The 23629-nt window shown below is 38.4% G+C and overlaps 1 protein-coding gene across 1 annotated transcript in view; it reads left to right on the top strand.

The window, feature by feature from the left end:
• CFAP99 (cilia and flagella associated protein 99) overlaps positions 1-23629 on the top strand; it is a 59107-nt gene that overhangs the window by 29688 nt on the left and 5790 nt on the right. Inside the window, exons 8-14 of the mRNA XM_032187503.1 lie at positions 2012-2077; positions 3019-3078; positions 5206-5294; positions 8026-8230; positions 9972-10113; positions 11339-11490; positions 16608-16813. Coding sequence (XP_032043394.1) covers positions 2012-2077; positions 3019-3078; positions 5206-5294; positions 8026-8230; positions 9972-10113; positions 11339-11490; positions 16608-16813 — 920 coding nt within the window. The remainder of the gene's footprint in view (positions 1-2011; positions 2078-3018; positions 3079-5205; positions 5295-8025; positions 8231-9971; positions 10114-11338; positions 11491-16607; positions 16814-23629) is intronic.

Below are 23629 nucleotides of genomic sequence, written 5' to 3'. Positions count from 1 at the left end.
TCTATCATCCTTTGCCCATCTTCTTTATTTTATTATCAATTTATTAAGATCCACCTTTTATTATTAAGGTCACCTTATATTCACAAGAATTACATGAGGGATTATGCAAATAACTATGTAAGGTAGCAGAAATGCAATTACTTTCTTTTCTTCACCAGCTTGAAACTGGCTCTTTTACTCCCACAAGACATGTGGATATTTAAGGCATTCACTTAATAATCAAGGCTTCAAAATATGAAATATATTCAATATTTTTGTTTGCTTTCTATAGTAACTGGTAAATAACCACATGCCATTACTGATTTAAAGTAACAGTAGATCCTGAGTTCTTTTTCATGTGGAATCCGTACTCATTCCTTAAGTGGACTGAGGGAGTGGGAAGTCATCAGCATCTGTAAAGAAGCAGAGTACATGGTCTGTATGTTAAGACAGCAAGAGAAAGGAGGGCCTGGTAAGTACCCTCACAGAAAGACACAGATTTAGTTATTTGAATTGATCCAAACTTTGATATGAAACCTGTTCAATAAGTTAGCTCCTATCATGGTTAAAGCGGATTGTTGCCTTCTTCTCCTTGGAAGGGAATTAATTAAATGTCAGTTCCCACTTTCTTTCTTCCTTCCCACTCTGTAATCACCATATCCAACCCAATCACAGCATGTGATAAAAGGTGTGCTATTTGACTTGTTTTTATCTGCACTCTCCCACCTCCATTCTGAAAATGCCTTACTTTAGCTTTCACTAGCTAGTACAAGACCATTTATCACTGTTCTGGGCTCTTCATGTGTCCTTGTGCACGTCCTTGTGAAAGGGGCATTGGATTCTGCTCCTTAACAATGGTAAAATAGTAAAAACCTTAATGTGTGATAGATTCTAGGGGGATAAACTTTACATTCCTTTTGCTGGCCCATCACATTGCTTGGTATTTCATTATCAAACAGTACTGCATTATTTATTATACTTGTATTATTTCCACATTGTGGAGAAAGCACATTGTATGCTCATTTATACGTACAAACTTTCTAGAAAAACTGGGGAGGAAAAGCAGGATATCACAGTGCCTATATTGTCAAAAATCTATGACAACTGTAAAATCACTTAACTACCCGCCACATTCTTCAGGGGGGAAAATGCGTGAATGCAAGGAACAAAAGAAAACCACCACAGAAATCAGAGCTGCATTAACAGCAGTTTTTGTTGCCTTTGGAATGTTATAAAAGGCATCCAAAGCATTCCCAAAGGTCAGTTCCCTACACTGTTTGATAAACAAGCTGAAATGTTGGGTCCTAAAAGAACTATGCATTAAGAAATGCCATTTGTTTCCTAGAATTCTTGCAATAGCTATAGATGGCATTATAAGTACTGTGTCTGAGCAGCTTTAAAAGGCAGGAAGCCATACTCAGTACCGTTACGGATGTGTGGATGTTATGGACAGCTGACCACCAGAAAGATACTGGAAAATCTAGCCTGTGTTTCACAGATTGGGTTAAAGATTACTGATTACAATCAAAAGAAATATCCAGAAACAGGAGATGGGGCTTCCTGTACTTCCCCCTTGGAAATGACAGACAAAATTAGTGTTATGGATGTGCCCATTGGAGCAACCCTTGGTGCTCAGATCTGATCATAGTCTTCTGATTTAACAGAAGAACAAAGCCATCATTTATTAGCTATGTGCAAACAGTTACTAGCTATGGTACTGATGTGCCATAGATGATTATGAGGCTTTTAAGAGGTTGAATGAGCAACGTCTCTCATGTGGGCAGACGTAGCAAAGGGCCTGATGCCCTATGCAAAGGATACAACCAGGTAGAACTGTGCAGACAGTCAAGACTTGCCTACAACAAGTCTTTCATCAGGAATGAAAATTCTTTTCAATGTTAAGTCCAGGCTTCATTCATTGGAAACAAGTTAGTATATTGATCTGTACTGCAGGGTTTTTTTTTCAGATAGAAAATTCTTATTAGAGAATTTAAATGTACCGTACTCCTTAAGTTAATTGCTTTAATTCTAGGATCTGCTTCTGAAAGCAAACACTAACCAGTTCAAGTGTGCAACCACGAATCCAAAAAAGGGAGAGGTATGCTACAAAATACTTTATTATCTAAAAATTACACAGTGTGAAGATGAAAAATGGCTGAGGTGTATAAAGATATTGCAAAGTATTTGAAAATTTTTATTTGTCACACAACTTGCGGTTGTGTGGACAGTTCACATACATATTATTTTCAGATTATGCAACATACTAACATTTGTTTCTTTGCATCCATAGTGCACAACCCCCTTTTCTTCTGGTCCTACTTTATTATTCTGCTAATTCTGAGACCACGAGCTTTCCTGTGATACTACAAGTCTCCAAACCACCAAAATTCCTCTAAACCCACATAATATTTTTTCATGGAGCAGTCAAGCTGAGGCAGTAACACTCCCATTCATACAGAACTATTGCTTTGGTTGATTCCCCATTTGCAACTCTGTCACCAAACCATATATTCATTACATCTGCATATTCTATTCCTTGTGTTCATCCCCATAATATCCAGACACATTCACATCAGTATTACCATAAAATGAAATTAATAACCATTGCTAGAATTCTACCACTTTAATATATATATTTTTAATATCCTTTGGCACTGTATTTTGTCTTCCCAGTATCTGTTTCAGCTAAGAGCTGAATACATTCATGATCTATACATAGAACTCAATAGTCAAATGAAACATCACTGTTTTTGGTATTATTTTAGTCAAGAAAGGTTATGGAAATAAAAGAATCTTTGCAATAACTTTTTATTTGCACCCATGTTTGCATGGTTATTTGATAAGAAATATTTCCACTGCATTGGATGTATATTGCAAGTTTTTGAGGATATAGCAATCACAAGATATATTCCATGATCACAGTTGTTACTGTAGATGATTATTCAAGAGTGATTTTCTGTAAAGATCTAATATTCTTCTGCTGAGTATTTGAAATTCTCACTCTGAAATGAAAAAATGTATTTTTGGTTTGAACTGCAGAACATACACAACGATATGAAGAGTAGGCCAGCATTCCAGGCTCAAAAGATCCAAAGCAAGGTGAGTAAAATTTCAGATTCCATTTCTAAATGTACTTGAAAACTTCAGACTAAAAGAACACAAATTTTGTGGGAATGCGAGCTCTGCTGGAATCCAGGGTTTTACACGAGTTGTGCAGGAGAATGAGATGGATTAGGGCTAAGGCTATAAAGGTCTATGGACCTTTTACAATCCACAAAGAAATGGTCAGGGAGCAACAAGAGTGTGGCTACTCCAGGAGGGAGGACAAACTATGAGCCAAGGGTAGTAAAATCACAGGCAGTGCCCTCACCAAGCAGGACATAGGCTACAGTATCTGAACAGGCCAAGGCTGGTGATAGTGACAGGCTCTGCTGACAGCCAGTCATCCTTAGACAAAGCAAGGTCCAGGGTCAACCCAGGAACTCCAGTCAGGAGACACCGCTACAACATCAGCCCAGGTCCATGCTGGAAGTCCAGTATGGACAGCAGGAGAATTGTGAACCCATGGTTTAAGAACTCAGCACAGGGACGGAACAATCTTGTATCCATAAATCACAGTTTCGATATGAGATTCTAAAGAACGAAGATTCCAGTTAATGACTGTCTGATATGCAATATACAATCTGTCTGGATGTTTGTCTTGTGTCCTTCAGACACAGTCAGGTCACAAAATCCACTATACTGATTGTTTCTCCACTAGGATTTCCAAGGTTTGGAGAACTGTAAATACAGAAAATGGTCTGTTCACTGTTAATGGTACAGAACATGAAAATTCAAGTTGCTCTCTCTGCAATAATTATGGTACAGATAATGTTTGCTCTTATATCATTCAATCTGTCACCTTTCATTTGTTTCAAGTTCATATCCAGAATAATTTAATGTGGAGACTGTGTTTGTATTGTGACCTCAAATACCTTGTGAGGTCTACCTACTCTTTAAAGCCATCTTTAAGTACATTGTTTGGGGTTCTTGTCCTAAATTCTTTGAGTTATCATCATTTTGCCAAGAAATAGGCAGGTAATTAATTTTTGTCCATTAAAATGGACAGCTCCATTCCAACTCTAAACGTGGAAAACTCAGTAATTCTACTCACTGAATTTCTAGGTGGTACCATGCATTTATTATCCTCAACGTGCCTAATTAATATGAAGTATAAAATATCCCTTTGCTTTTCCAGTTAGCTTATATATTTCAGGAGACCGCAGAACATATTTGCACATACAATATTTGCTTTAGTGATTCTCTGCATCTGTTTCTCAGCTACTCATTAAGTTGTTAATTTGGAGTCTAAATAGACATTTGGATTCTAAACAACTTGTCTGGACTTAGGTCAAATGTGTTGTGACTGAACTTGGTTTTCTGCAAGAATGATCCCAGTTCTTATCCCACTTGCACTGCTTTGTCTTGGTTCTGATCAGTTCCAATTATACACATCTGCAAAGGTGTTATTTTGTTATCTGAACAGTCTATGTGTTCAAGGAGAATTTTAACTGGAAGAGAGATTGTTCCCTTCCTCACGCAGTACTTATAGGTCGTCTAGAAGTTAGTCCTAAGGCAGTGCTCTGAAGAACCACAGAGCAGCTACAGGATCTAGTCCAACTTGTACCATGAAGGCTGAGAGTCACTGAGAACTTTGCTGCCTCTGTCTAGCAAATGGATATGGCAATTGGTAATACCTGCTGTCTTAGAAATATTATTAGGTTAAAACAGTGATTATTTGCAAAAAACTTTTAAGATCTTTGTGTGCTTATGATTTACTTTAATGTTTTTGGCCAAGTTGTTTTCCCTCAGAGATAGGCACACAAAATATTTAACTTTGGAAGCAGTTGATTTTCTTTGTTCAACCCAGATGGAATCCATGCACACTATGTATATGAGCACTGAACGAATGAAAGGAAGTGAACACATTCCAAGGGATTTGACATGGTCCAAGAGTGATTACAAATTTATAATCCACTTGGGGGACTTTGCTGATTTCTTAAGCAGCTTGAGTGGTTTATGAACAGCATGCAATTTCATTGTGAATGTCAGATTAATGCTAGATGAATGCTTTAAGCAAAATTTATGCTGTCTTAGGTCGATTTATTTAACCCATTGAAATGTTTTTATATTCTGTTTTATGGTTTACATTACTAACGATGGTATGTACATTCCCTTTCTTGACAGATTGACAATATACCTATTAAATTAAACGCAGCAGCTATTTTAAGAGAGGGTGCCCTCTATCAGCGGAAAATGGAACAGGAGCTCAAGAGGTACAATCAAGCGTCTTTCTCAGATTATTTTTCACATCCCTTGATACAGAATAATTAACCACATGAAAATAACCAAGTAAACTCCAAGTAAAGTAATATAAAGGATCTGTTGTAAGGCATTAGGAAGCTGTTCTATAAACATATAAACATTGCTGACAAAGAGAAAAGTTGTCTAAAATGAATGTCTACATTAAAGTCATTTAGCTGGAGATGCTGTAGAAGTGTGACAGTGTTCTGATTTAACACTCTGGGTAGTGTCCACTTGTAAAGCCCAATAAGGATCACTTGTTACATTTATTCCAATTCTCTCAAATAAATACTGTCCCAAATACACATTTACCCCTGTCCATTATAAAAGAAGCATATATTTTAAGCCAAATCATTTCATATACCTTCATTTTCTTTGACAGTTTCTGGGGAACTAAATGCCAGATTTGATAGTTGAACTTGTTTATCCGTATATAAAAATACCTGTCCATTTCTATCACAGTCAGCTGTCATGGAGAACTAAGAGCTTGCTGCTCCACCAGGCAAATGAGCCAGGAGCTGAGAGTGACAGCAAGGCATGTAAGGACAACATCCTGACAGCAAGTACAGGGATGGGCACACGCATACCTGCAGCATAGCTTAGGCAAGGACAGTGGCTGTTAGCACAAACCGAAATGCAGCTCCCGGAAAGAAAGTCATAGAATCATAGAATCATAGAATATCCTGAGTTGGAAGGGACCCTTAAGGATCATCAAGTCCAACTCTCGACACCGCACAGGTCTACCCAAAAGTTCAGACCATGTGCCTAAGTTCACAGTCCAATCTCTTCTTAAATTCAGACAGGCTCGGTGCAGTGACCACTTCCCTGGGGAGCCTGTTCCAGTGTGCAACCACCCTCTCTGTGAAGAACCCCCTCCTGACGTCCAGCCTAAATTTCCCCTGCCTCAGCTTAACCCCGTTCCCGCAGGTCCTGTCACTAGTGTTAATGGAGAAAAGGTCTCCTGCCTCTCGACACCCCCTTATGAGGAAGTTGTAGACTGTGATGAGGTCTCCCCTCAGCCTCCTCTTCTCCAGGCTGAACAGGCCCAGTGACCTCAGCCGTTCTTCGTACGTCTTCCCCTCAAGGCCTTTTACCATCTTCGTAGCCCTCCTCTGGACACTTTCCAACAGTTTCATGTCCTTTTTATACTGTGGTGCCCAGAACTGCACACAGTACTCGAGGTGAGGCCGCACCAGCGCAGAGTAGAGCGGGACAATCACCTCCGTTGACCTACTAGCGATGCCGTTCTTGATGCACCCCAGGATACGATTGGCCCTCCTGGCTGCCAGGGCACACTGCTGGCTCATATTCAACTTGCACACATAAGTCCACGCACACATAAGAATTTTCACAGCTCTTCCTCACACAGCTCTTTTCACTGCAGTCTGATCCAGTGGTGTACAGCTTCACCACAACAGAGCTGCCTTTGAACACAGAAAACTAAATCCTAGGAGTGGGGAACAAAAGGTTGCAGGTCCTTTTGGTGCTGTTAGGGCTCTGACATAAGGAAGCCTGACTAAGTGGCATAGGTTTTCAGCTGATGTTAATTAGAGAGAGATTGACTTCTGAATGTACACTGCAGATTGTATTCTATAACTAGAAATACAGAACATTTTCAATAATAATTTTAGCAAAGATAAAACCTATACCATTGTCATCTTGATTTAGTATTATTACTAATCCACCTAACTTAGCAGGCTAAGGACTAAATATTAGCATTTTAAATCCTGGAATGAGTGCCTAAAGTTGGATTTAGTTTTTGGATCTAGCAAATTTTGATATATGGATCAGGATTTTAGCAGTAAGATATTACACATCACTCAGGTTGTGCTACCTCCTATCATTAACAGCTGTGTATGCATATTGAGGTTTTTTTTTATACAATTATACATGATACTGTTCACTCTATCTGGCAGAATTTTATTCCACTTGGTAAAGGAAGAGATTTTCCCCTCAACTTAACACTATTTTATATTCATGAGATGTAATCTTCAGCTGCATTCAACAAACAGCACGTACATATATATGCATTGGGGAGCAACAATAAGGCACAACTCACTGCATTTTTGTGTCTCTGCCCAAATTCTTGGCTCACTCAATCCTCTGCTGCTGGACTTTGAGGGGCCTGCTGCAGGGCTTTGCTATGCTTCTCTCTCAATCAAGCACAAAAAATAAGAATGTGGTTTTGCTTAATTGAATACTTCTTTGCCTCGTTACATGTTATAGGATTATTTAATTGATACAATACAAAACAGATAGAATTAAGCAGAGAAAGATTTTAGTTCTCTATGTTAAAGTGGCCAAGAAGACTGCCAAAGAGAAAAGTTTCTTGTTCTTTCTACCTCTAAGCAAAGTAATCCTCTGAGAAAATGTACATACCATTGGCCTGATTCTTCTTACTCCTTGTGAGAATACATATATAAATAAAGTTAGCCCTCTCCTGGGGCTTTACTGTTCTGAAAAATTTCACACCCTCATGCACTTTTTTCCTGCCCAGCTTTCCCAGGCTTTCTTCATAGTAGGATCTCCTCTTACACTGGAATTAAAATGCATTTGTGAAATGACTTAGCTACAACCACCTTTTTTCTTTGGAGAGATCAAACACTTTATGTCACAACAAACTGATAGAAATGTTTTACAAACCAAGGCCGTTGCTGGAGAGCCAGATCCCTACTATGGTATACTCTTCTTTCACTCTTGCAGAATTGAAAATTTGCTACGAGGGGCTGGAGACCCATCTGAATTCTTGGAATGGCAAAAACAGATGCGTGGTAAAGATTTGAAGGAGCAACTGGCTGAAATAAAGTGTAGGAGGCTTCAAGGGAAACTGAGTCATGAAGAGGCAGTTTTAGCCCATCAGAATGTAACTCAAGAAAATAAGAAGAAAGCTGATCTAATGAGAGAAGAGGTAATACATATAGTGTTGTTCAAATTTTGCTTGCATTAAAGCAGTGCAAAACTTACCATAGATATAACTAGATATAATATATATATATAACTCTTATAATCAGTTATAAAAGTTCTGTACAATGTCTTTACTCACGGGAGTCTGCAAACAATTAAAAAATACTGCTATAGCTTCCAGACACAGCAATACTTATACATCTAAGCATTTTTTACAAGATTTTGATTTGACTGGTAGCACTTCTGAGTTCAGTTGAACAGTTTAAAGCATTTTGCCTTATATTCATGTCATTGTGAATATTCTTTCTATACAGATACTGAGATATTAAGCACTGTTTGTAAAGAAATCACCAATATATGACTAATTTCATTATCTTGTTAAAATGAGAGCCACAAATATAAAAGAATTTGCTTTCTACAACTGATATAATTCAATTTACTTCATATTATCTGACATGCCTGGATCTCTCTTAGGGGAAAATTCAGACAGGGAACCCTCATTAGATCTACATACATGAAAAATGAATACTTACACCAAGAAGTACCTCTCACACATTTTACAATCTTGCAAATCACATTTTTTCCCAAAACCTTGTTAGATCTTTTCATTTTTTTTCCCAAACCCCAATACATTTCTCGTGGTTTTCCTATAAACTAAGCAAATGATCAAGGAATCACCAATACTATAGACTTAATATTTTTAATAGCCACTATCACACATGGTGTCCACTGCTTTTCTTGTCTCATCCTGATTTATTGCTATGCCCATAGGCTGGCCAGTACTTTTGGCCACCTCTCACAGATGTCTCAGTAGTGTCTCAGGAACTTAGGATTGGGACACAAAGGTTTTTGTAAAAACTATACTACAAAAGGGAAACGTTCTTAATGTGGTCCTTTTCTGTCCTTTAAAAAAAAAAAAAAAAAAAATCTGAACCTTTTTTGGCATTATGTCTATCTAGACACTCTGTAGCAAGAACTTAAAGTGAACCCTAACATGTACAACTGTGCATGGTATGGTTGGTCACACCCGTTCCAAAATGATTGTAACTATTATATTCACCTTGATTTCAGGGCACGTATGTTTTATTTTTAACAGAAATATCCCCATCTATATTTATCTGGGAATGTGCAAATCAGACTTGCTCTAACCTCACCAATTCCTGGCAGCTCCCTTCACTTTCCAACAGATGCGAGCAGGGCACTCTATCCATGACCAACAGCTGTCATGGTGGCCTCCCTCCTTCTTTTAAAACTCTAGTATTCCATCTAAAGCAGAAAATACACAAAAGAATGTTAGAAAATTGTTTTCTGCTTCCTGTTTGTTTTGTCTGGCATAGAAAGGAACGTGATCACTAAAAGTGGACTTTCTGTACGTTACAGATATACAGCTCAGGCCAAAGAAGATCCTGCAGGCATACAACTGTCTGTGTATTAGACTGGCACTCTTCTTGGTATCTCAAAACCAGATCCAGAGATGACTTTTTTTGTCTACTTTTAGAAACATATGGGAGAAAACCCTGGGAAATTGCAGTACAAATGTTATGGAGGGCTGTGGTGTGAAACTAAAAGGTAGAGAGGGATGCATTAAAACTGGGTCTTTATATTGTCCCCAGCCAAAGTCCTTTGCTGCTTTTGTGAATGATGTAGTGCTACGAATCCATTTACCTTTGCACTGTTTCAATGATTTGAGGCTCTCAGATCACCAGTTATCAGTAATTTTATTAACCTGTTTGTCTGGGATTTAGAAAGCAGAGCTGATGCACCAGTATGCAGAGAAACGTCTCCAGGAACAGAAAGAAATGAGAGAGCTGGTGGAGCAAGTCGTGGAAGGACACAAGAACGCAAAGCAAGCAAAACTAAAGCTTCAGAAATACAAACAGCAGATAGGTATTTATATATTGCCAGAAAAAAAATAAAGAAAGAAATAAAAGAAAAAGAAAAATAGAAAGAAAAAAAAAAAAAGATGATGCCAAATGTCCCCAGATTATTTTATTTTAGTGGGGTAATTACAATGTTTACTGAAAGGAAAGGGAAGCTGAGGCAAATACTCAGGATATACATTCCCAGAAATGTAAGCATGTGAATGCCAGTAGCAGGTTTGTAATGGGTAGATCAGAAATTCTAAGCTACTGCTCATGGGAATTACTCTTTGTTTAAAAGGGAAAAATACAGCACTAATGTTCTGCAACTGGTTTCCCTTCCATCTAAAAGCAGCATATGTGAAATGACTGTACATTTTGTCAAATCAAGTTTTGAAGCTCAGCTTCTTGTGATTCATACCATTAAGAGAGGCTTTGCCTAGCAACCACTCTGAAAGAATCATAGCTCAAGATTATTGTCTTCTCCAGATAAGACAGTCTGGAAAAGAAGATTGTAGCTGAGGAAAGAAAAGAGATCTCCCAGAAGGGCAGGATCACGAGGGAGGAGGATGTAGCACCTCCAAGACAGACCACTCATTAGGATGAAGAGAAATGATGTTACTCATCCTCCATAATTCTTAAAGAAAATTCTTCAGTTAATGCATCAGCGAATGAAGTCCAGGCAGAAGGCCATTCTGACTGGCATGTCTGTACTTACTACAGTGCAATACCATCTTAACCTCTGGTGTACAAGTGGGCTACCTCTGTGCATATTTTAGTGAGCAGAAGACTTTTCTCTGCTTATCTTACTCCGTACTTGAATTTGAGGGGACAGAGAGAGTTAGCCAGTCTAAAATGGTCTAGCGAAGCCTACCAACCTGCAATTCAATGATTTCTATGATATATATATATAGCTTGAAAAACTATGAATGTTTGATACTGTATCATATCCTTTTATTAAATAATGAAACAGTATACATTAATTAGAGCAGAAATTAGGATGCAATAATTCAAGTGTCTTTTTTATGTATGTATACAATATGCTTCTGTGTCGAATAGAATGATAGATACTGGAGGTGGGAAGTACTCATTTGTTTCTCTAATCATTCCTCCCACCAATGACAGATTGTTCCCTCAAGTACCTTTAGATCCGTATTATTATCGTTATTCACAAATGCGTATGAATTTTCCTCCAGATGGACTACTTGTTAAAATATGCAATCAGCTAACAGAGATTAGTTCTTTTCTTTCAGTTCAGGAAGTTAGTGAAGAAAATCGAGAACTTCTTCGGCAAGCTTTAGAAGAAGAGGAGGAGAAGCTTCGGAAAAGATGTGAATTAATTCAACAAATACGAGCCATTGAATCTTTACCAATCCTTAAACACAAGTTTGTTGATTTAACTGAGGTAAGCCCAAAAGGAAGAACTACAGTTTTTACATAGATGCATACTGTATGTGCTTCACATGTTCAGAGGAATTGTGTACTGATATATCTCAGCCTGCATGCGTAGCGTTAAATACAAAATGGCCCCACGACACAAAGATTAGTTTTGAAATGAAACTTTCACAAAGTTTATAAAATAAAATTTTTACCATGAAGAATATTGTGAAGGTAAGTGAGATCTTACGTAAAACTTCTCGTGGTAAGTGAAATCTTAGGCCCTTTGAACTTTCTTTGAATTTTGCCAATGGTATCTAGGTTTCCCAGCGTCCTTCAGAAAGAGACTACAAAGTGATGACAACGTGTGCTATCCACCTTCAAAAAGTCACAGATTCGTCAATCCTCAGTAAGGACTGACACAAAAAACAAAGTGTGAACTGATGTACTGTTTTTCATAGTGCTGTGTTGATTGCCATGGTAATTGGCAAAATTAATTTCCTGTGCTTTCAAAACTGTCAACATTCAGGTACACACAAGAGATTGTCTGGAGAACCCAAACCTGCTGTTCTGTTACAATGTACTGCGCAAATGCCTTGTCTGCGTGTGGTTAAGTCCACAGTAAATGTATCCCAAACTTCTTGGACTTACTATTGATACACAACTAATATGCCTGGTACTGGGCTTGGCAGTGGGCACTTTTGCAGAATTTCCAGACTTAGTCAACATCTAGAAATCTGTTATCCTACCACTAAACTAGAAGCAGAGTAGCTAAAAGATACTCTTCCATTTTTCACACCCAAATTAAAAAGAATAACATAAAATAATATAAAATGACCCCACCAATTTTAAATATAATCATTTTGGTTTTTTTTCTTGCTTTTTTTACTAGTATTCAAATGAAGGTAACAAACTCAAAACCATCCATGGCTAGTCTGCAGAAACCATACAGAAGGAACAGGTCTTCCTTCCATGGGGCTGTTCAAACAGTCTGTATGATGCTTTAGTTTTATCTCCTGCTTCTCTGAAGAGAACTGAGACATTCACTGATTGTAAAGCTACCTGCTGTATTTGCAGGCTCCAGATAAAGCACCCATCTCATTTATCAGAATTTAGAACACATTTAATCTTAAGTGTGAAATAAGTGAACGATAATAAAACCAACTCCCCAGATGTCAAATCCTCCTTTACTCTCTTTGCTTCTCCACCCTTCCAGCCAAAGAATGCAATTCTCCTTTTTCAAACCCAGACTCACTCCAGCCATCCATGGAGAAATAATACTGAAACCTAATAAAAACAAAACAAATAAACAAAAAAAAAAAAAGAGAGAAATAAGTGAAGAGTACGAATAATTACTTTACACCACAGATATTGTAAACTGTCTTCATAGAAATAGCAGAAAGGTACTCCAATCTGTAAGTCTTTTACTGCTCCAGATAGAGCTTCACATTTTGTCATCCCTAAACAGAGCCCTTAGCACGTGGTCTCACTGCACAGTTATTACCCAGATGATTCAGTCACAAGATGTAGGCTGCAAAGTCATAAGATGTAGGCTGCAAAGACACAACAGTATAATGTATTTGGATGTGGAAATGTCATTGCTTCTTCAATCACAATGGTAAAATGGTGCAGGTTCTCATTCGGGCAAGTGAAGGTGATTGGAATGTCAGTACTTTTTTATTTGTGAACCTAGTTCATTTCATTGCCACTTACAGTGGCTGTCAACCCTTGACATAGATCTTCCGCTGGAATCGTGTTTTTTTCTAAGTACAGATATGGCTTTAAGTGCATTTTCCCATCCAGCTCATCTGAAAAGACAGCGGAAAAACATAACTGGTTTCAAGTCATACATGAAAAAATCATTTGAAATCAAGCTTATGCTATTTGTAAGGTTACTGTAGTGTAAGGTTGCTGGAAATGGGCTGGCCATACAGGTCATATTGCAAGTATAAGAGAGTCAAACTGAATGATATCTCAGCTTATTTCACAGTTCCCTTATACTCGCTATTGCGATGGCTCTCAAGAGTCATTTAGCATTCTTTTGGTGATAGCTTACCCTATTTTTTTCTTTCTACAAAAGGCTTTTTCAGGCTCAATTAAATTAAGTATGTGTCCATAAAATTCACACTCATTCTCACAATTTTTAAAGTACCCAGTCCTTAACTTGATGGCGCTTCAGTTGCCCAAGTATCAGCATTATCTACTGCACAAGTATAGAACCTTTCTTATTTTAGGAACCACTTCACTGAATATTTTTGAAATGCACACACTCAAAGTATTCACCTCTACCATTCTATGCTTCTAGGAAATTCTCTTCCCTGGGCCTTTTTGGTTTCTGCTTACGATGCTCACACACAAACAGTGGGACGTATTTGTTGTAAAACATTTTCCTTTCACTTTCTGTGAATACAACTCGGTGGTCATTGCGTAGCTTATTATTAAATTAGAGGCAAGGTATTATAGCATTTACCATTTGCAAATTCACCCTAAATTGAAATTTGAGAAGGAGATAAATGATCGTTTATTGTTTCAGTAACCTATGGTGTTTATGAATGGTGTTTACATGTCTATGAAAAAGATGCAAAAAGAAAACTTTAATATTGAACTCTTCCATCAGTCTTCTTCTGATGTTACTGGTGACCAATGCTTATTTAGGTCATGTTCAGTAAACATGAGGAGTGTGGAAGCAGAAACCACTGAACTAAAACTGAAGAGTCAAGCTTTAGGTGAAAAAACAGTGAGATGATGTTCTCTTCCTACTTGCTCAACTTCTGAAGCTTTAGGAAGAGAAGCTGTGGGGACCAAAATGGTAGGAGGGACTCTTTGAAATGTTGGCGAAGTCCCCAGGGATGGCTGCCCAAGGCACGTTCTCCTTCGCTGCTGAGCTTGTATCATCAGGCTCTCCAGACTAACTCAATACTGAGCCCACTTAAGCACTATTGCTGTAGCAGCAGGTGGTTAAGCCTGGTTCTTTGTCTTACTTGGTGTTTTTCTTCCCGCTGCCATTACTGTTTTCTTCATCTCTCTCATCTTTCACCCAGATTCATAGACCTGCTGCTCTGAACAGCCACAAAATGCTCAGTGAAGGGAGGGATCCTGACTAGGCTGCTTAGATGACATACCAGGCCAGAGAAGAGGGACTGGGACCACGTCAGTTCTTGCAGCCAAACAATCAGAGCATGTGTCTTTGACAGAGCACCCTTCTCTTTTCCTTTTCCTTTTTCTTTTCCTTTTTTTCCTTCACATTCTGTTTTGTGAAAAACCCAAAAGCTGAAAGGTAAATAGTGTTCTGTCAACAAGCAACTAAGTATTCAGTACAAGGGCTTTTTCCTGCTAAAAAGGATTGTTTGAAAACACAAAGGCTCTTTTAACTGAATAATTTCCATTAAAATGATTACCTTGATTTTTACTTACATAGATTTATCATTACCACTTAATTTCAGTCTTAGAAATAAATTTGGAGGAGTGATTTTTCTTTTATATTGCCCTCCCCTAGTTCAGCCTTTCCAAACCTTGTTATTAATTCTCTATGTTCTATGTTCTTAGTTCTATGGAACTAAGTAGACCAAGGCCTTTGTAATTAAAATCTTAATGATTATATCACTCTTAATTTTGTACAACTTTATCTGGTAAGCATCTTGACTTCCTGCACCCATCATATGCATTCCATTATAACATGCCATGGTACCAGATATGTACCAAAGATGTGTACCAAAACTAGGTTGATAGACAAAAGAATGTTAGCTGATGTGTAAGGGGTGAAATTTTCCAGAGAAAACTGCAGAGAGGCTCAATATTCATGTGGGTTTGTGCAAGTTTTCCTTTTATGCAGGTGTATAATTGCATTGACACAGGGAAATGGAGAGTTTATGTAAGAACAAGGGCTGAAAACTTCAAATATATACAACTGTTTAGAAATGATCTGTCTTCAGATGTAATCTAAGGTGCAGAAGTCTCTCATTATATTTCAGAATCAGGCTCAATATCCCTCTGTCCTGATTTGGGCTGGGATACAGTTCATTTTCTTCCTAGCAGCTGGTATGAGGCTGTGTTTTGGATTTAGGATGAGAACAATGCTGACAGCACACTGATGGTTTAGGTGTTGCAGCATGGTGCTTACACTAAGCCAAGGCCTTTACAGCGTTTCACACTGCCCTGCCGGAGTGGGCTGGGGGTGCACCAGGAGCTGGGAGGGGACAGAACCACCACGGCTGCCCCAAACTGGCCAAAGGGACGTCCCATGCCGTAGGACGTCATGCGGAGCAATGAAACTGCAGGGGCTGCTCTGGGGGGGATGTGGGGTCACTGCTTGAGGACGGGATAGACATGTGGATTCACCAGTGGGGTGGGGAGCAATTGCATTGCACATCACTTGCTTTGTATATTCCTCTGTCCCTGTTATTACTACTGTATTCCATTCTTCTTCTGACCTATTAAACTCTTACCTCAGTCCATGAATTTTAACTTATTTCCAAATCTCTCCCAATCCCACAGAGGGTAAGTGAGTGAACAACTGTGTGGTGCTGAGCTGCCTGCTGGGTTAAACCACTACACATTCTCATTGCAAAGCAGATTTTAAAAAGCTTTCTTTAAACATTTGTGTTTGAATAATTTAAATTTGGGCATTTTTTTGAATTTCCTGTGTACAAAGCATTTTTTATTCCATGTCTTTTCAGATAAAAATAGTAGATGCCATCATAGATCAAATCTGTAACATGGAAATAGATAAATTAAAAAAAAAAAAAAAATCCATGTTTTTGAGTGTAAGGTCAGTTCTAGTTTTACAAACTTAGAAAATATGCACTTTTACACATTTCAAAACTTGTAATGTCTAACTAAAACTAAAAGATAGGTCAGCTACTATTTTTCTGGACAGCAAATGTATTTATGTCTAATCTACGCTATATTTCAGTGCTTTCGCATGAAATGTTTTGTGAGCCTTGTGTTTTTACACATACAAAAGATGAGCTCTACACCTCAAAAACAGCTTGTAAATTACAGTTAGGTTAGAGCCATGCCTGTCGTTTTTGAAGTCAAAATGTGTTCAGCATGATTTGGAACACAATCAAAATATTCTGGTTTTAGTCATTTACTCTCCCCTTGCCATTTACCGTGTTATTTAAACCTATATTTCGTATTTCCTAGACTGGTGGCCACGGTTTAATTTGTGAAATGTCAATAGTGGAACTACGTGAACGCCTCGCTCTACTCAGAGAAGCACAGAAGGCAGCTGAGGAAGAGAAGAGAGACCAGATAATTCATGAAAAACAAGCTAAGGAACAACTTCTTCTAGATAAACTGGACCAGATTTCTGTGTTCAGAGCAGAACTTGGACGAGCGGCTGCCTTAAAGTCAGTATAAAACAGCATACGACATTTAGCACATTACAACTTTGTTAATGTTTTGCTAGCCCCTTCAGAATTTAAAAAAAAAAAAAAAAAAAAAAAAGGCAAAATACTGCCCTTTTATAAAGCAGTGTGATTTCTGTCAAAGATTACACTGGGACCAGGATTTATTCTTGAAAATATTTTGCATCAAATGTAACAAATCTTTTTCATCAGTTTGAATTTGTGGTTGAAGATGCTCTATAGGCTAGTGTTGACAGCATTGCCTCAGGATTGGGAGCCAAACTTGTATCTTGTGAAAGATGCTCTGCCTTTCTTCTGCTCCTTTTCAGTTAATCAGAACTAATTTGATTTTATTAAAATCATTCTAACTTGCTACTAAAAGTGGCTTCTCATTTTCATCTAAACCAATACACTAGAGCTATAGTCTTCTTCCTTGAATTTCATTTGTTATGTAAAAGGGCAGGCTTTATTTTGGAAATTGAAGATATTTTAGGAAGGAGATTTTCTGATAATAATAATAAATTATAAATTAAATAAATTATAGCAGTAGATCAAAGAGAAAAATCTTTGCTTACAGGCTCTCTGATCAAATTTTGTATTCATTATTCATATTCATTATTCATTATCATATTTATTATTCATTGTCATAAAGGATCCATAACCATCATAGATGGTTACATATGCAGAAGACAGGTCCCTTCCACAAAGAATTTAAAATCTAAGTTGAAACTATTTGCAAATAGATCTGAGCAGGAAGAAAGCCCATGTGAAAGTATAAAATATGGCACACCTCTTGATCTTATGCCATTTTTAATGCATCTTGACTATTTGCTATTTTTTGCAAGTTTTCTTTCACGTTTTTTCTTTTGTGAGTTAGATAGTTTAGTCCTTGTCTTGCCATATTTATCCTGCAAGCCGGTGTTCAGGGTGGCATTTTGAAGACATATTCTATCAGGCTAAAAGCATGCGTCTTTAGACATGTCTTAAATTTGTGTTTATCACTTAGATAAGAGTTCAGTTCATGTTATTGGTTTATCTTCCAGTTCTAAATCCCAATCACAGCAGGCAGTATTGATGTATTCATTCAAATAGTTTTCACCGGTCCCAGCTGTGATTCGGTTTGCTGCTGACAGTTAATCTCCAAAGAGTGAGGTTTTACTGTGTTAGTACTCGGGAGCATAGTTTAATGAGTTTAATGAATCAATAACTGCAGCTCCAGTGGATTGACTGCATAGATCAGTGAACTTCTCTTCTACAGCGGCTATAAAGAGAAGACTAAGACTAAAGGACCTGAAATGGAGTTAGAGCTGGAAATAAATTCCCATCTCCAAGCATTCAGTGTTGTGAAAGCCTGTGGGAGCATTTCAAGTCATCCTTTTCCACCAGAGATTCGAACTAGGCATTAAGAACTTGTATACCTTATAAAATGTGTTTCTTGCAGTGAGCACTCTAATAATCATTTGTTATGGTAGATACACAGTTTGTGCACATTGCATAGTGCTGGTTTTCTTTAATACAAGCTCTTTGCCTTAATTCAAATCTAAAACTCTTCTGATCCTGAAATAAGCTATGCTTGAATGCGAAGTTAACTTTGATTCACTCTTTGTCCCGACATATTTGAAATGTTATTTAGAACAGACCACCATGCCAAAGATGGTAGAATCTAACTGAAATTAAACTCTGAGTTTGCAAGCTTCTATTCAGACTCGTGATAAGGAATACAGGAATATACTTTATTTTAAGGGAGCCCTGTTTGCTCTCCAAATAAGGCAAATATAAAGTTTTATTATAGATGTTACAAGACATTTTCTTTCATGTCTCATAGTTTGGGAGCATTTACATGTACTAGGAAGAGGCATCATCAAAGCATACTAGAAATGTTGTTCTTCAGAAATGTATTTAATGCATTATCATCCAGAATGCAAATCTGTGGTGGTGTTAATATGCAGCATGCTGGCCTATTTAGGAGTGCTAGACACTTTGCTGCAGCTTTTGTTTTTCTCTAAACAAGCTGTAGGCTTCATGTGTTAAACCTGATACACAGATCCGGACTCCTGAAATTTCTATCAAGTCAATGTGAGTGATTAGTTGTTTGGCTTGTATTGATATACTGCACAGAAGATGTAAAGAGCAAATGATTGTGTTTACGGAATTAAATCATAATTACAGGCATAGAATAGCAAATCTTACCAATGGTGCTCATAAGATAGCGCTGTGCATCAACAAAAAATTACACGTTATATCTTCGATTGTATTATGTTGAAGGCTCCTGCTAATCAGCTGAAGTGTGATGGCTAAGCTTTTCCCAACAAATGTGCTTTAGTTAGTGTCAGCTGGAGTTTAATTGGGTCCCTACCAAGCAGGTTCCTTTCAATATCATTTACAAACAGACATACATCAACACAAAAGAAGCACATTGAGCAAGCATATAATGAAGTATATTAAACAAAATAGGAAATGGAACATGAAAAATTACAGAGACATCAGCCTTTAATAGACTGCAAGCCATGACATCCATCACAGCAGTAGCTTTGTGAGTGCCTGCAGAACACTTAAGAATCAATTCAGGATGTACGCAGGACGTCCCTTTAATTGCTAGAACTTCACACAGCTTAAAAATCAGCACTGGTATATGAAGTGGACAAACATTGGAGTTCTCAGCTTTCAAACATGAACACCAAAATATTTATGACCATTTGAGTACATGCTAATGTACTATGGGTATGTGCCTGTATGCTTCAGATCTTTCACTCTAGTGAGGCTATGTCTATATTGCAGGTAATTAAACTCAGTAAGAATCAAGCAACAGATAAAATCAGTTGGTGCTGAGGCTCCCTCTGTCCACATTATCTGTGGTTTCGTGGTTTTGCTTTGGGTTAGATTTAGATTTGGGTTAGATTTAGATTTAGCCTGGTCTTGGGGCTGCATGTTCTCCCCATTCGTGTGGTTTAAAGCTGTTTAGAGGAAAGCTATCTGACAAAACTTCTCATCCTCAATTCCTGGCTCTCCTGCAAGCCCCTCTAGGAAACACCACACTGTTTTATTGTCTCTCACATTTTAGTGTCTCACATAGCTGACAGTAGCACATCCGTGCCCCCCAGCCACTGCCACATATGCGAGGTACACAGAAGCCAGCTGGGCACGATGGTGCCTGCTGCCCAAGCCTCCTCCCCTGTCCAAGACAGGACAACATCCAGATGAAGGCAGCAGCTTCTGCTCCAGGGTGACAATCTGAACTAACACCAGGTCTAACATAGTGACTAAAGGCCTTCTTGGAGTTGGAAAGATGTGATAGAGGAATGCCTGCCATGCTACCCCAGTGCGTGGCTATTGTTTCAGGTCTTCAAAAACGTAGCCTAGAACACTGAAAAAAGGCTGAATGATTAGCAGTATGAGGGACCTGGGTTTGGTATTTTGTAATATTTGTGATTTCATTCATTTCACAAATTTCGCAAGTACTTAGGGTGCCGTATGTGATTGCAGTAGGGAAGTAAGATTTGTTTTCTCAATCCCTGCTGCTGGTAATCAGTTCTTCACTAGCTTGGAAACAGTAGGCAGAAATTCATCAGCAATGATGGATCAGCAGCATAAACACCTGAAAGGAGGCTGTAAAAAGATGACGTCAGGCTCTTAGCGGTACCCTGTGTCAGGACAAGAGGCAATGGGCACAAAAGGAAACACAGGAGGTGCCATCCAAACCTGATCAGGAAGCTCTTCTGTGCTGTGTGGGGGACAGAAGTTGCCCAGAGAGGTTGTGGAGTCCCCTCCTTGGACTTGGAGAGCTTCAGAAGCCACCTGGACGTGGTCCGGGGCAGCCCTGCCTGAGCAGGATTGGAGCAGGCAGCCTCCAGAGGTCCCTGCCTGCCTCCAGCACTCTGCAGTGCTGTGGGTGAACACTGATTATACAGCTTGATAATCTTTATTTCAGCTGAGGAAAACAGAGTAGCAGTCACTTCCCCACCTGAAATGAGGTGCTTAGCAAGTTAATTGGTTTGGAAGAGAGCCAGGATTTGAATGCTGAAATCCCTCACATTAGTACAAAACCGTAATCAATCTGGCAGTAGAGTATGCTTAAATATGAAAATAATGGCTCCCCTAACAGTGAGCTGTTAACAGATACATTCATTTTCCTCATTGCAATAACTAAGATTATAGAGTGCAGGACAGATAAAAGACAAAGAACTGTGAAGTACAGACAGCCCAAGCCACTGAGACTGAAAAAATGAGGAAATAGCAAAAAATTGTATTGTTTATTGCAATATGAGGCAACCATACTTGTTTAAGTTTCCTTCTGCTGTTAAAAATATACTTCTATTTGTTGCACAACACAAGACTGCTATTTGTAAGGTGAGCATATAAAACAGTCCTAGGTGCTTAAGTGATATTTTGGTGTCTAGAGTGGTCAGGTAGCCATTTGTACTCATCTGCTGCTGGTACTGAGTCAGTTAGGAGCTGTCATGCATCTATGTCACAGTTTCAGTGCACATCTGGAGTTTGAGAATGTAAATGAAGGCACTGCTTGGTTTTCAGGCGGAATCCCCCGAGCAAATCTACAGACTCCCCATTTTCTAAACACAGCTGGGATCACCTAACCTGGCTGTTCCAAGGGCTGTCATCTCATACAGGGAAAACCTTTAGTGCTGAGTTGCTTCTTCAGTTCTAGGCCAGATGACCTTTGGACCTAGAGTCCATGTGGCCAAATGCTAAAACTGCAGGGCAGATAAATAATTACAAGGGATAGGTAAATAAGAAGAACCTGGACTGCCAAATTCCATTACAAATTGTAAAATGTGAAGTAAAAATATACTTTTTTTTAATTCTTTATGTTATTTAAGGAAATCACTGAGAGAATGAGTATGGGATGTGAACTTCAGTTTACAAAGCCTGGAATATTTTTCTTAAGTAGAAAAGACAGATTTTACCCATCATTGACGGAATTGCTTTGCACTTATCACAGTGAGACAAAGTCTTCCTGCTGTTGACTGTATGCACAGTATGCACAGGAAGTGAGTAGAGAATGAAATGAGTAGTAGATTAAAAAAAAAAAACAAAAAAAAAAAAAACGTTTTGTTTTGTTTTTTAATCCATATTCTGTTGAATCTCTCATTAGTTCCTTCCCCTCCTTCTTTAAGTAGTTCATACATACACCCCACACTACTACAAACCTCCGTGGGCACATACAAGAATCTCATCTCATTCCTTACCACTAAAAGGTAATTCCTGACAAAGTCTCTAAGCAAAAACTAGAGTTCATTAAACTATTTCAAATACATATGGACATTAAAAGGATTGCAATTTTTTTCAAAGTCTTTAGTAGGGATATCGTTTTTTTATTTATGGCAGATTCACAAAGGGGCAGAAAACTCATCTGAGACCATAAGAAACGACACAAATTCTCTCTTGGACCAAAGATTTGACAATACCTTTTAGGAACTAAGACCATTCTTAAAGACTGCTTTTTATTCAAGTTGTTTATTCAATACCAATAGCTGATAAATATAATAATAATAATAATAATAATAATAATAATAATAATAATAATAATAATAATAATAATAATAAATGATCTCTGTATATGTTTTCCAGAAATTATCAGATAATTTCCTATTGAATCTGGAGAAGATTCTTCTAGCCATGTACTATCCCATTCTGAGTGACTATTACTTTGCTTCCCACATCATATGGGGAAACAGAAATTGTATGAGATTTTGCTGTCTTGAGTCCTAAAAGGTATTACCTGGCCACCAGAGAAAACCAGGACTTCCTTCCCCTCTCTGACTTTCCATTAGGATGTGCTGTGGTATCTGAATATGCATGGGACTGGCTGCTTTTTGGAACAGAGTAGATGGCTGGCACATGCCTTCGTGTTGAAGAGGGCTGAATATCAGTCTGATGCTACCCAGCTATTCACGACGTTAATTCATAAGCAGCCACTGCCACTGCTCCATGATGTTAAACCTCTTGCTGTTTTTCCCGTAGTGGCATTTACAAGAATCTGGATTTGCATGTAATGAAAGGTTTTGTTGCTTATTCCCACTGACAATATTTAATCATCAAGTGTTTACATAAAAACCTTATTGTTATATTCTGCTATATCCCTTGGAATGCAACAGCTCGTTACAGTGCAAGGAGAAATATCCCGTGTTCTCAATTAGATTAAATGATAGTACATCATTTCTAGACTTACAGAACAGTGTTAAGGATTAATCTCGGTGTCACAGAGTGTGTCACTGTATCAGGGAAGGTACGGAAGTGCTATCCCAGCCAGACAGCATGACGCAAGCAGCACAGTCCAGGAAGTGTCTCAGGAAAATGAGAAACCAAGCTAAACTGCACCCCTTTTTTAGAGTTCACAGTCACATTTCAGAATGTATCATGAGTATCATGAGTCAAACTTCCCCTTCATCCAGTTGCTGAGGATTTGGGGGACCACAGAACAGAATGAATGGCTGCTCTGGGGAATACCTGCTGTTATGAGGATTTTCCGATTAGCAAGGATGAAGCTAGCAAGGCAGACAAACTCATCTCTCCCGAGGTGAAATAAGTGTTTGCATCCCTGGAATCTTGATAAAGACCCTTTTTAAAGCAAAGTGGTGGTTTTATCATCAGAAGGAAAACCTCTTCCTTCATTTCCTTCCTCCAGCTCCTTGAGAACCACACCATGGTTAAGGTCGGAAGGGACCTCTGGAAGTCATGAGGAGAGTGTGCCTTATACTGATATGCTTATATACTGATATGCATTTCTAAGGGGCAACCTGTGAGTGAAATTAGTGCTGCCACTCACAGAGCAGCAATTCCAGTACGGGCTAAACATGGTCC

Source organism: Aythya fuligula, chromosome 4 (genome assembly GCF_009819795.1).
Source record: "Aythya fuligula isolate bAytFul2 chromosome 4, bAytFul2.pri, whole genome shotgun sequence".
NCBI classification, from domain to species: Eukaryota; Metazoa; Chordata; class Aves; order Anseriformes; family Anatidae; genus Aythya; species Aythya fuligula.
The sequence above is the reverse complement of the archived record's forward strand: the minus strand, read 5'-3'. Positions and strand labels throughout refer to the sequence as shown.